We start from the raw sequence: 14,304 nt of genomic DNA on the forward strand, positions 1-14,304 counted from the left end.
GAGCCTGCTTGTTCTGGCAGATAGAGCGTAGGTGCTCGGAGAAACTGTCTCCCAGTCTATGTTTGGTCTCACTGATATACAAGAGGCCACATTGGGTTAGCCTCCAACCTGATAGCACGAACATTGATTTCTCAAACTTCTAGTAATGCCTCCACCCCTGCTTCGCCATTTCCCATCCCCTTGCCCCTCTCTCATGTCTCCTTGCCTGTCCATCACCTCCCTCTGGTGCTCCTTACCCTCTTTTTTTTTTCTTTCTTCCATGGCCTTCTGTCTCTTTCACCAATCAACTTCCTAGCTCTTCGCTTCATCCCTCCACCTCCAAGCTTCAGCTATCGCCTTGCATTTCTCTCTCCCCTCCCCCAGCTTTCAAATCTACCCCTCAGCTTTTTTTTCTCCAGTCCTGCTGAAGGGTTTCAGCCTGAAACGTCAACTGTATTTTTTCTTTCCATAGATGCTTCCCGGCCTGTGGAGTTCCTCCAGCATTTTGTGTGTGTTGCTTGGACTTTCAGCATCTGCATACTTTCTCTTGTTTGTAACATTCTTCTCCTAATTTTTTTTTTACATATTTCCAATTTTCTAATAAAAGTGGACGCTGCATTTTTGCCTGCATTAAACTGCATTTCTCTCCCTGCAGTTTCATATTTAGAATGTTCACTTTGTCAGACAGATCAGCTAGGAATGCCACATCTCCATGTAGAAGTTCAATCTTGTGTCCCAAGTTCTTGTTGACTTTAAGCAAAAATTCAACCACAGAGGGTCAAAAAAGTTAAAGAAATGTTTTAAACAGCAGCCTTTTGACGGCCAATGCATTTCAGTGTGAAGAAGCAAGTAATCGTGACATAACTGGTGAAATATTCTGCTTTTAGCGGATGAGCTTTACAAGAGTCATGCTTGAACAAAGTCACTAGCTGAAGTTTTTGACTGAGATGTTGACAATAAATTTCTCAATGGATTGCAAACAGACTTAGCATTTTTTTTTTAATAAATGTCATTAAACTAGCAAGGTGACCTGTTGTATATGGTGCTTCAGCTGATGCAGAAGAAATCGTGTTCCTATTGGGACTACTTTTGTTCTCAATATACATTTTCAGCTCGTAATAGATTGATTCTCCATTGATTTGTTTTTATAAGAATTCCTGTTAAACTTCTTTTTTGATAAACCATACATCTGCCGTTAGCAATGCCTTGTTGTCTCACAGTTGACTCATCTAGTTATATTCAAAATTCTATTTTTTTGTAGCTCTATGCATAGTTGATATTCTGTCTCACTCATTTCAACAATATGATGAGCTGCGGAGTTATTGCTCAGAGGAATTGATTTTGAAATATTGGTATCCATTTTGAGAACAGTGGTGAGCATTTCTGATACAGCAGGCATTATTAATCTTTCACCATTGTATCAGATTTTCCTCACTTTGCTATCATTTTTGAAATATTTTGAGAAGCAATGAGCCCAACATCAAGGTCATTTTTAGCTTTCTTGGCAAATGAGTTGAGCACACATTTTTCAAATACTACTTTCATCTTCTGGAACTGAGTAATACCATGAGTAGCCTTTTCAGGGTGTCTTTTACGAAAATGTTCCTGCAATCATACTCCAGTTACGTAACATTGATGTAGTTTCTGTTTCTCAGCATGATTAGAATTCAAGGCTTCACCGCCTTGAGACTTTGATTGTATCATGCATATTTATCCATCATTAATGGAGCTGAATTAAAATAAAAAATTAACACAAACTGGAAATGCCTATCAGATGTTGATGGTGGCAGCGCATTGACGCTGACTGAATGATGGTAGCAGCATACAAAGGAATGGTGAGGCAAAGATTAAAGCAATCACAACAGTGAAAATTACACTGACAAGGATTCAGATTGGAATCTGAATGTTAATCAGGATAGAGCTGGTGTTCAGCAAACTATCTTCATATTTTTCAGTTACTGCAATTGACCAATCATGCAATGGCTCATGGTCTCTTACTACCCTTTCTTCCCCCCCCCCCCCCCCATGACATCTATTTCTCCTACTGCCCCCTTATGGCATGTAACCACCCTTGGGAGTAGTATCACCCCATTGGGAATCACTCTTCTAAAGCATGTAGGAAAGCAGTCCATTATCTGCACCAGGTGTCTGTGCTGATTTTGTTGATTTTCAGTCAATCAAAAGAACAAGCCAGGCACACTGAATTTCTGTCGATAACTATTAGTTTTAGAGTACTATAGTACTATTGGTAATGTTCTAATTTATTTTGTATTCATTTAAGTATTTGTTACTCAGTTAAATGTCTTTTCTACCTTTAACTACTTCCATGAAACTTTGGCTAATTGGGCCAACCACTTAATTGGGCCTGATGTGTTTCAATTACCCAGAATCCACTATCTTTTGAATGGGTTGAAGTATTAAACAAAGTCTGGCCAGGTCTAGGTTTTGCTGGTAAGGCCTGCATTAAGTGCCCATGCCTAAGTGTCCTTTGAACCACTTCAGTCTTCCTGATGCTATTAAGCAGGAATTTCAGGAGTTAGACCCAATGATGATGAAGGATCTGCACCAGATGTATTTCCAAATGAGGATGGATGACCTGCAGGGGAACATACAGGTAATGATGTTCCTTATTGGTTGTGGGTTTTAGCAGGTAATGCCAGAGCAGTATAGAAGAGTAACTACAGTGTTCATTATATACGGTACATGTTGAAGCACTTATGTGTTGATGATTGAGGGAATTAATGTTTTGAATAATTTGAGTGTCTGTCAAGTAGGCTGCTTTGTACTGGGTAGTATCAAGTTTTGAGAGTTATTGTCCTTACACTCACATGCAAATTGGGATAATTCCAGATGAGTTGAGGGTAGAAAGCCTTTAGCTATCAGAAGGAAGCACTTGCCATATTTATACTGCTGGTTCAGTTGAGTTTCCAATTAGTGTTGAAACCCCCAAACTGATGATGGGGGAATTTGGTGATAGTGTAATCGAAGATCGAGGCTAGATGATTGTTCTTCGTTTGTGTCATTGCATAGTATTTTTCTGACACAAATGTTATTTGATACTTGTTGGTCTCTGCCTGCAAGGTATCCATATCTTATTGCACACAAGTATGGATTGCATCATTAGCTGAGGAGTTAAAAATGGAATTAAAAATTGTGAAGTTGTCAGGGAACATACTCACTTAGAAATGCCTGATGAGAGGAAGGTCATTGAGGTTGGGCCTGGGATACTGCTCTAAGGAATGCCCGAGACAATGTCCTGGGCCTGGGAAATTATTTACCTCCAGCATTCACAAACTCAAAGATCCTTTGTGACAAGTACAACTCCAATCAAGACTGAGGTTGAGTGTGCCTAGCAAACACCACATTGGGCAGGTTAATTATGAATAAGTGCCATTTGATAACATTTAGATGTGATAGATTTCATTATTTAACGATGATTGATGATTTAAAAGTAGACAGATGGCGTGACAACTACCTTGAATGGACTTCTTTTTGTGACTAGAATATAACTGCTGCACTACCATTGTTGCCATTATGTTTTCCCAACATTATCCTCGGGTTCACCACTGACCAGGATCCACACACAATAATACCCTGACTATACTACTTGGATATTCTTAAGTGAATGATTACTGCCCGAGTCCCCCAAGCCTTTCCACCAGCAAGAAGTAATTCGAAGAGTGTGGCAATACAATCTCATTGCTTCAGTGAGATTGAATGTCATTAAGCTGCACTCATTTAACGCAAGCTCTTGCTGGGTAGCATTTCCACACCTCAGCATCTGCTTGGTCATTCCCTGTACCAACAGCAGACAACGATCACAGTATATGCCATCTATAAAATGTTTATCAATCACTTACCTAAGCTACTCTAATAGCACCCCCCAACATCTGCAAGTGTACCATCAAGAACAACAAGGGCTCGCTGATGCACAGTATAGATTGCACCAGGACAATTTGACTTCAGATTTCATGATGCAAATAAGACCACAAGATATAAGCAGAATTAGGCTTTTTGTTTTGTCAATCCATTTTTCCTCTCAGCCCCAATCTCCTGCTTTCTCCCTGCATCACTTCATGCCCTGTCTAATCAAGAATCTATCAACCTCTGACTTAAATATACCCAATGAATTGGCCTTTGCAGCTACCTGTGGCAACAAATTCCAGATTCTCTCTGGCTAAAGAAATTCCCCCACATCTCCATTCTTAATGGATGACCCTCCATTCTGTGGCTGTCCTCTGGTTTTAGACTCCGCGACCATAGGGGACATCCTCTCCACATCCGCTCTATCGAGGCCTTTCAACATTTGATAGCTTTCAGTGAGCTCACCCCTCATTCTTCTGAATTCCAGTGAGTAGAGGCCCAGAGCCAACAATTGCTCTTCATATGACGAGCTTTTCGGTCCCAAAATCATTTTTGTAAACCTCCTTTGAATACTCTCCAATGACAGCACATCCTTTCTTAGATAGGCCAAAAAACTGCTCTGAATACTCCAAGTGCGGCTTCACCAGTGCTTTATAAAGCCTCAGTATTACATGTGCTTTTATGTTCCAGTCTTTTTGAAATAAATAATAACATTGTATTTGCCTTCCGCTCCACTGACTCAACCTGAAAATTAACCTTATGGACTCCTGCACAAGGACTCCCAAGCCCCTCTGCACCTCAGGTTTTCATACACTTCCTGACACTGTATTCCATCTGACACTTCTTTGCCCATGCTCCTAATCATAAGTCCTTCTGCAGCCTCTCTACTTCCACCAAATTGCCTGCCCCTCTACCTATCTTTGTCTTATACACCAATGTTGCCACAAATCCATCAATTCTGCCATCCAAGTGATTGACATAATATAAAAAGAAGCAGTCCCAATACAGATCCCTGTGGAACACCACTAGTCACCAGCAGCCAACCAGAAAAAGGCTCCCTTTATTCCTAATCTTTGCCTTCTGCCAATCCACCAATGTCTTTCCATGGGCATGGGCTCCTAATTTGTTAAGCAGGCTCATGTGTGGCACCTTGTCAACGGCGTTCTGAAAATCCAAGTACACAACACCCATCAGGTCTTTTGTCTATTCTGCTTGCTATGTCTTCAAAGAATTCCAACAGATTAGTCAGGCAAGATATTTCCCTTGAGGAAACCATGCTGAGTACGGCCTATTTTATCCTCTGCCTCCAAGTACCCCGAAATCACATCCTTAATAATCAACTCTAACATCTTCCCAACCACTGAGGTCAGACTAACTGGCCTATAATTTCCTTTCTTCTGCCTCTTTCCCTTCTTGAAGAGTGGAGTGACATATGGAATTTTCCATTTCTTTGGGAGCATGCCAGAATCAATTGGTTCTTAAAAGATCATTATTTGTGCCTACACAATCTCTTCAGGCACCTCATTCAGGACACTAGGGTATTTACCATCTGACTGATCTACCTTCAGCCCTTTCAGTTTCCCAAGAAACTTCTCCCTAACTTTACCAACTTCACACACTTCTGCCCCCCAACACTCTTTGAACTTCTGGCATACTGTTGTGTCTTCCAGTGAAGACGAATGCAAAATAATTATTCAGCTCATCTGCCATTTCCTTGTTCCCCATTACTACCTCTCCATGACTTTCCAGCAGTCTGGTATCTACACTCGCCTCTTTTACACTTTGTATCCAAATAAATTTTTGGTATCCTCCTTCAATATTATTGGCTAGCTTACCCTCGTATTCCATCCTTTTCTTAATGACGTTTTTAGTTGCCTTCTGTGGTTTTTAAAATGTTTCCAACCCTCTAACTTCCCACTATTTTTTGCCCAATTATATGTCCTCTCTTTGGCTTTAATGTTGGTTTGACTTCTCTTGCTAGCAACGGTTGTGTCATCCTGACTTGCCTTTAGAATACTTCTTCCACTTTGGGATGCAAATACAGGCAAAAGAACCAAATTTGAGTGAGGACATGGGTGTGATATCTGACTGACTGTGGCATGAAGAACTGTACACTAATGGTGAAAATAGCAGTGATTGGAATCATACCTTGTTTAAAGGAAAATGTTGTGAAAATTGAGGTCGATTGTTTCCACACCATATCATTGTAGGATTTCCTTTAGGCAGTGTCATCATCAGCCATCCTTCCACTACAAGGTCAGAAGTGGATGCGTTCTCTGGTGAATTTTGGCGACACCCATCTTATGGCCATTTGGGTTATGGAATTCATAAATCACAATCCAAAAATCTGAGAAATGGAATAAAGTCTGTTCTTACAGAATATGAGGAGAATGAAAAAAACAATTTGATTGCTTTCATTTTTTTCTCCAACTCATTTCTTGACGTGTGTGTGAGAGTGATTTCTTTCTTCTAAGACTTTTCTATATTATTTAGTACTCAAACTATATGAAATAGGCCAGCAAGTTTCAGGACAAATAGTAAACCCACATAAATACCACTTGCTTGTTATGAGTTACGTCATTAAACTATCTTACACTTTTAAACACCTACATCAAGTATATGTATGTCTCAGTTCAAACTAAAGGCTAGAAGGTGATAAGCATCTGCAATTCACTTGGGTCTCCTTTGCGACTGTTGGCCACTTAAGAGATGGTCTTGTTAGTTTCCAAGCAAACCTCATTAGTGCGTCCCCCTACTGTGAAACAGCATCCTTATTGTTAAGAGTAAAACATCCTAGAGTAATACATAAGACCATAAGACAGAGGAGCAGAAGTAGACCATTCGGCCCATTGAGTCTGCTTCGCCATTTTATCATGAGCTGATCCATTTTCTCCTATTTAGTCCCACTCCCCAGCCTTCTCACCATAACCTTTGATGCCCTGGCTACTCAAGATACCTATCAATCTCTGCCTTAAATACACCAAATGACTTGGCCTCCACTGCTGCCCATGGCAACAAATTCCATAGATTCACCACCCTCTGACTAAAAGAATTTCTTCGCATTTCTGTTCTGAATGGGCGCCCTTCAATCCTTAAGTCATGCCCTGTCGTACTAGACTCCCCCATCATGGGAAACAACGTTGCCACATCCACTCTGTCCATGCCTTTTAACATTCGAAATGTTTCTATGAGGTCTCCCCTCATTCTTCTAAACTCCAAGGAATACAGTCCAAGAGTGGACAAACGTTCCTCATATGTTAACCCTCTCATTCCTGGAATCATTCTAGTGAATCTTCTCTGTACCCTCTCCAATGTCAGCACATCCTTCCTTAAATAAGGAGACCAAAAACTGCCCACAGTCCTCCAAGTGAGGTCTCACCAGTGCCTTATAGAGCCTCAACATCACATCCCTGCTCCTATACTCTAGTCCTCTAGAAATGAATGCCAACATTGCATTCGCCGCCTTCACTACTGACTCAACCTGGAGGTTAACTTTAAGGGTATCCCGTAAGAGAACTCCCAAGTCCCGTTGCATCTCAGAACTTTGAACTCTTTCCCCATTTAAATAATAGTCTGCCCGTTTATTTTTTCTGCCAAAGTGCATAACCATACACTTCCCAACACTGTACTTCATTTGCCACTTCTCTGCCCATTCTTCCAATCTATCCAAGTCTCTCTGCAGACTCGCCGTTTCCTCAGCACTACCGGCCCCTCCACCTATCTTCGTATTGTCAGCAAACTTAGCCACAAAACCACCTATTCCATAATCCAAATTGTTGATGTACAATGTAAAAAGAAGCGGCCCCAGCACTGATCCCTGTGGAACACCACTGGTAACCGGCAGCCAACCAGAATAGGATCCCATTATTCTCATTCTCTGTTTCCTGCCAATCAGCTAACGCTCTATCCACGTATGTAACTTTCCTGTAATTCCATGGGCTCTTATCTTGTTAAGTAGCCTCATGTGTGGCACCTTGTCAAAGATCTTCTGAAAATCCAAATATACAACATCCACTGCATCTCCCTTGTCTAGCCTACTGGTAATTTCCTCAAAAAATTGTAATAGGTTTGTTAGGCAGGATTTTCCTTTAAGGAATCCATGCTGAGTTCTGCCTATCTTGTCATATGCCTCCAGGTACTCTGTAACCTCATCCTTGACAATTGACTCCAACTTCCCAACCACCGATGTCAAGCTAACAGGTCTATAATTTCCTTTTTGCTTCCTTGCCCCCTTCTTAAATAGCGGAGTGACATTTGCAATCTTCCAGTCTTCCAGAACCATGCCAGAATCTATCGACTTTTGAAAGATCATTGCTAATGCCTCCGCAATCTCCACAGCTACTTCCTTCAGAACACGAGGGTGCATTCCATCTGGTCCAGGAGATTTATCTACCTTTAGCCTATTCAGCTTCCTGAGTACTTTCTCTGTCGTAATTGTGACTGCGCCCACTTCTCTTCCCTGCCACCCTTGAGTGTCTGGTATACTGCTGATGTCTTCCTCAGTGAAGACTGATGCAAAATGCAAAATACTCATTCCATTATAATCTCCCATTATAACATGGGATCCACTGGGGAATAGGATTTTGCATTATGGAAAATCACAATATGGATGGTTTTCTAGGAATATAGCTCCACTGAACTGTGGGAGTCATCTGCTAATAATAATTCCCTCAGCAAATGAAGCAGTTCACAGCAAAATAGAGCAACACTTGAACAATATGCTGATATAGGCTGTTAAACAGAAAGTAACATTCATACTACCAAGCTGTCGTATGATGGCCATCTCTAAGGATGGTCCATCAACATCCTGAGAGGATTACAATGAACCTTATTTTTCACAGGATCAGTCACAGAAACTGATGGCAAATGTCTCACCTCATGAAATGTTAAAGGCACAAGTCAGGAATGTAATATGATATCCCTCAGTTACCTTACGAGTAACTTGTGCCAACAGTGAAGTTCCATACTACCTAGGACAAAGTAGCTCAGTTGATTGACATCTTATTCACTGCATAAACATTTCTGAATGCCGCGACTAGCACACACCATCAATTGGAAGCAGACTGTTGGTTGTTTATTTGTGTTGAGTCTAGATACTGAAATGGTGCCCAAAAAGCACTGAGGAAGTGCCATCATGACAATTGCACCATTTCAAGATGCTCGGTCACTACCACCTTATCAAGGGCAATAAATGATAGTAAACTCTTGCTTTGCGAAATAAGACCAATAAATGTTAACACATTTGTAAATGTAAACACAAAAACAAAAAATGTAAACAAATGCATTGACAAATCTCTATAGAGGCACAGTGAAGAGTATCCTAGCTATGTCGTGACATGTAATGGGAACATCAATGCCCACAAATGGAAAAGGCTACAGGAAATGGTGGATACAGATTACATGTCCTCCCCACTGAGTATATTTACATGGAACACTACCAGAAGAAAGTATCAAAGACCCCCACAATCCAAGCCATGCTCTCTTCTGACTAGTACCATCAGCAGGAGGTAAAAGCTTGGGTCTCACACCACCAGGTTAAGGAACAGTTATTACCCTGCAACTACTAGACTCCTGAACTGGCAATAATAACTTCATTCACCATTACTTTGAACTGATTCTATGACCTACAGACTCATTTTCAACAACTCCTCATAACTTTTGATCTCAGTATTATTTTTATTTCCAGTTTGTCGTCTTTTGCACATCAATTGTTTGTCAGTCTTTGTCTGTTTATGTATTTTTTTTTGTAAAATACTATATTATATCTCTTCCCCCTGTAAATTCCTCCAAAGAAAATGAATCTCGGCAGTATATGGTAGCATACAGTATATGTACTTTGACAATAAATTTACCTTATTAGAAGTCACGAGATTGACATTTAATTTGAAAAACTGCACCAAATTCTTGTAATTATATATCAAAATATTTCAAATTAACAATGGGGACGAGAGAGGTTCTGGAGGATTGGAGGGTTGCGGATGTTGTTCCTTTATTCAAGAAAGGGAGTAGAGAAAGCTCAGGAAATTATAGACCAGTGAGTCTTACTTCAGTGGTTGGTAAGTTGATGGAGAAGATCCTGAGAGGCAGGATTTATGAACATTTGGAGAGGTATAGTATGATTAGGAATAGTCAGCATGCCTTTGTGAAAGGCAGGTCGTGCCTTCGAGCCTGATTGAATTTTTGGAGGATATGACCAAACACATTGATGAAGGAAGAGCAGTAGATGTATTGTATATGGATTTCAGCAAGGCATTTGATAAGGTACCCCATGCAAGGCTTATTGAGAAAGAAAGGAGGCATGGGATCAAAGGGGACATTGCTTTGTGGATCCAGAACTGGCTTGCCAACAGAAGGCAAAGAGTGGTTGTAGGCGAGTTATTTTCTGCATGGAGGTTGGTGACCAGTGGTGTGCCTCAGGGATCTGTTCTGGGACCCTTACTCTTTGTGATTTTTATAAACGACCTGGATGAGGAAGTGGAGGGATGGGTAAGTTTGCTGATGACACAAAGGTTGGAGGTGTTGTAGATAGTGTGGAGGGTTGTCAGAGGTTACAGCAGGGCATCGATAGGATGCAAAACTGGGCTGAGAAGTGGCAGATGGCGTTCAACCCAGATAAGGTGTGAGGTGGTTCATTTTAGAAGGTCAAATATGATGGCAGAATATAGTATTAATGGTAAGACTCCCGGCAGTGTGGAGGATCAGAGGGATCTTGGGGTCTGAGTCCAAAGGACACTCAAAGCTGCAACACAGGTTGACTCTGTGGTTAAGAAGGCATACGGTGTATTGGCCTTCATCAATCGTGGAATTGAATTTAGGAGCCGAGAGGTAATGTTGCAGCTGTATAGGACACTGGTCAGACCCCATTTGGAATACTGTGCTCACTTCTGGTTGCCTCACTACAGGAAGGATGCAGAGGAGATTTACAATGATGTTGCCTGGATTGGGGAGCATGCCTTATGAGAATAGGTTGAGTGAACTTGGCCTTTTCTCCTTGGAGTGACAGAGGATGAAAGGTGACCTGATAGAGGTATAAGATGATGAGAGGCATTGATCATGTGGATAGTCAGAGGCTTTTTCCCAGGGCTGAAATGGCTATCATGAGGGCACAATTTTAAGGTGCTTGTAAGTAGGTACAGAGGAGATGTTGGGATGTCTTTTTTTAATGCAGAGTGATAAGTGCGTGGAGCGGTGGAGGCAGATATGATAGGGTCTTTTAAGAGACTCCTGGATAGGTACATGGAGCTTAGAGAAATGGAGGGCTATGAGTAACCCTAGGTAATTTCTATAGTAGGGACATGTTTGGCACAGCTTTGTGGGTTGAAAGGCCTGTATTGTGCTGTAGGCTTTCTATGTTTCTAAAGGAGAGGTAGAGGAACAAAAAAAAAATTAATGAAAAATGATTAGTACTTAACATCTGGTAGCTGAAAGTAGGTTGGAAAGATAGAGGGATGGATGTATCTTGTTTCACAATGGCCAAAGTGATTCCTTTTAGTGTTCTTTTGTTCTTTTACATTATATTTGCGCATCACTTCTTTCCAAATTCAGGGCTGATCGTGAGTCAGAGTTCAGAAAATGCAGATGGCCAAGGGTTGTCAGGCCAAAGGTTGAATACTGGAATACATACCGAACAACTTGCTCAGTGAAGGAAGTTGGACCACAAACACACACGAGGCTTTTCCCCTCTTCAGTTCGCCTTGCCACAAGTTCCGAACAGAGAGACATTTCAATCTTGCCCCGTTTTCCTGTCCATTCAGAGTGAGGCTCTGATAGAATATATTCAACCTGAAACCTAAACAGACAAAACTATTAAAATTTTCTCTTAATATCTTGCTGGTGGTATAGAAATTGTATCAACTTCTCACTTTAAAATCACAGTGAGAAGTCATTACAATTTTTCTGAACTTGGAAGTAGGTATAGAGGAGATGTCGGGTAAGTTTTTACGCAGACTGGTGAGTGCGTGGAATGGGCTGCTGGTGATGGTGATGGAGGTGGATACGATAGGTCTTTTAAGAGACTCCTGGACAGGTCGATGGAGCTCAGAAAAATAGAGGGCTATGGGTAACCCTAAGTAATTTCTAAGGTAAGGACATGTTTGGCACAGCTTTGCTGTGGGTTTTCTACGTTTCTATCAGATCTCCCCTCAGCCTCTGGCACTCCAGAGAAAACAACACATGTTTATTCAGCCTCTCGTCCTCTAAACTAGGCAGCATCCTGGTAAGTCTCTTCCGCACCCTCCCCAAAGCCTCAACATCCTTCCTATAGTGGGTGACCAGAACTGTATGCAATACTCCTCTTGACTTTTGAACTCTATTCCATAAGCCTTCTTAACCACCTTATCGATCTGAGTAGCCACTTACAAGGAGCTATGAACTTGGATCCCAAGATCTCTCTGCTCAGCAACACCGTTAAGGATCTTGTCCTTAATAGTGTACTGTATATTTGCATTTGCCCTCCCAAGGTGCAACACCTCACATTTATTGGGGTAAACTCCATCTGCCATTTTTCTCTCTCCATATCTACAACTAGTGTATATCATGCTGTACTTTTTTTGCCAGTCGTCTACACTGTATACAAGTCCACCAATCTTGTACACTATCCACATCTCCACCAGTCTAGGAATGATCTGCAAACTTACTAACCCACCCATCTACATTTTCATCCAGGTAATTTGTATACATCACGAACAGTAGAGATCCCAGCACAGATCCCTGCAGAACACCACTCCCAGCTCAAATAAGTCCCTTCAACCACTCCCCTCTATCTTCTATGCGCAAACCAGTTCGGAATCCAGACAGCCGATTCACTGCGGCCCCCATGTATCTTAATCTTCTGGATTAGCCTCCCATCAGTGACTTTGTCTACATGGATTTTAGTAAGGCATTTGACAATATCCATTCCCTTACCCTCATCACCTTGTCAAAAAATACAATTAAATTGGTAAAGCATAATCTGCAATGCAGAAAGCCAGGGTAGCTCTCCCTAATTAGGCCACAAGTTTCCAAATGCTCATATCCTATCCCTAATAATTTTTTCCAGCATTTTCCCTACAACTGATGTGAGACTCAAAGGATAATATAGTTTCCAGGATGTTCCCTTGTTCCCCTCTTAAATAGAGGTACAACATTAGCCACTCGTCAGTCCTCCTGGATCTCACCTGTAGCTAGAGAGGACATGAAATACTGGTCAAGGGCCCGGCCATATCATCTTCAGCCTCTTTCAATAATTTGGGGTAAATCTCATCAGGCCCTGGAGACTTATCCACCTTAATACTCATTAGGAGGTCCAACATTTCCTCTTCCTTGATCTCTAAACACCCTAATTTATTTATACACTCAGCACTGATCCCCTGGTTCTCCATATCTGAAGCAAAGTACTAATTAAGAAACTCACCAACATTTTCCACATCCAAGCAAATGTTCTGCCCCATTGTTGCATTGTCTCTCTCTCTCTCCCTGGTTATCCTTTTGCTCTTGATGTGTATATATAGATTGCCTTGGGATTCACCTTAATCCTACTTGCCAAGGACCTTTCGTGGCCCCTCCTGGCTTTCCTAATTCCCTTATTTAGTTCTTTTCTGGCTACTTTATACTCCTCATGTGCTTCGTTTGATCCTGACTTCCAAAGCTTTACATACTTTTCCTTCTTGACTAAATTCATCACCTCCCTGGACATGCAAGAGAGGTTATTTCTCCATCCCTGTATTTCCTTCTAACAGGAACATACCTTTCCTGTACTCTGTGCAATTATCTTTAAACACCCTCCACTTGTCAGAGAGAAGGTGATTAACTCTTAGTTCCTGCCTAATGCCCTCGTGATTTGCCCCACTAAAAGTTAAAACTCTCCCGCAACGACTGACCCTATCCTTATCTATAGCTATCCTGAAAATTAAGGAGTTATGGTCACTGTTCCCCAACTGCTCACCCATTGAAAGGTCAGTCACCTGGCCAAGCTCATTACCCAACACCAGGTCCAATACAGCCCCTGCTCTCTTTGGACCATCCACATATTGATTTAAGAAACCTTTTTGGATACACCTAACAAATCCTGCCCCATCTAAACCCCTTACATTAAGATCACAAACACGAGGAATTCTGCAGATGCTGGAAATTCAAGCAACACACATCAAAGTTGCTGGTGAATGCAGCAGGCCAGGCAGCATCTCTAGGAAGTGGTACAGTCGACGTTTCAGGCCGAGATGCTGCCTGGCCTGCTGCGTTCACCAGCAACTTTGATGTGTGTTGCACTAAGATCATCCCAGCTTATATTAGGGAAGTTGAAAACCCCCATGACAACATTTTTTTAATATACATTTCCCTAATCTGATTACATATTCAGTGGCTATTGGGGGATCTGTAGTACAATCCCATCAGTGACTGCACTATTCCTATTCCTGACTGCTACCCAAATGGACCCAGTGTCTGACACCCCCCCCCCATTAAGTCTCCTCTGAGTGCAGCTGT

At 41.6% G+C, this 14,304-nt stretch overlaps 1 protein-coding gene across 1 annotated transcript in view; it reads right to left on the minus strand.

Moving 5' to 3' along the window:
* cyb5r4 (cytochrome b5 reductase 4) overlaps positions 1-14,304 on the minus strand; it is a 143,672-nt gene that overhangs the window by 21,673 nt on the left and 107,695 nt on the right. The window contains 1 exon segment of the mRNA XM_072250276.1: positions 11,468-11,632. Coding sequence (XP_072106377.1) covers positions 11,468-11,632 — 165 coding nt within the window.

Source organism: Mobula birostris, chromosome 2 (genome assembly GCF_030028105.1).
Source record: "Mobula birostris isolate sMobBir1 chromosome 2, sMobBir1.hap1, whole genome shotgun sequence".
Lineage (NCBI taxonomy): Eukaryota > Metazoa > Chordata > Chondrichthyes > Myliobatiformes > Myliobatidae > Mobula > Mobula birostris.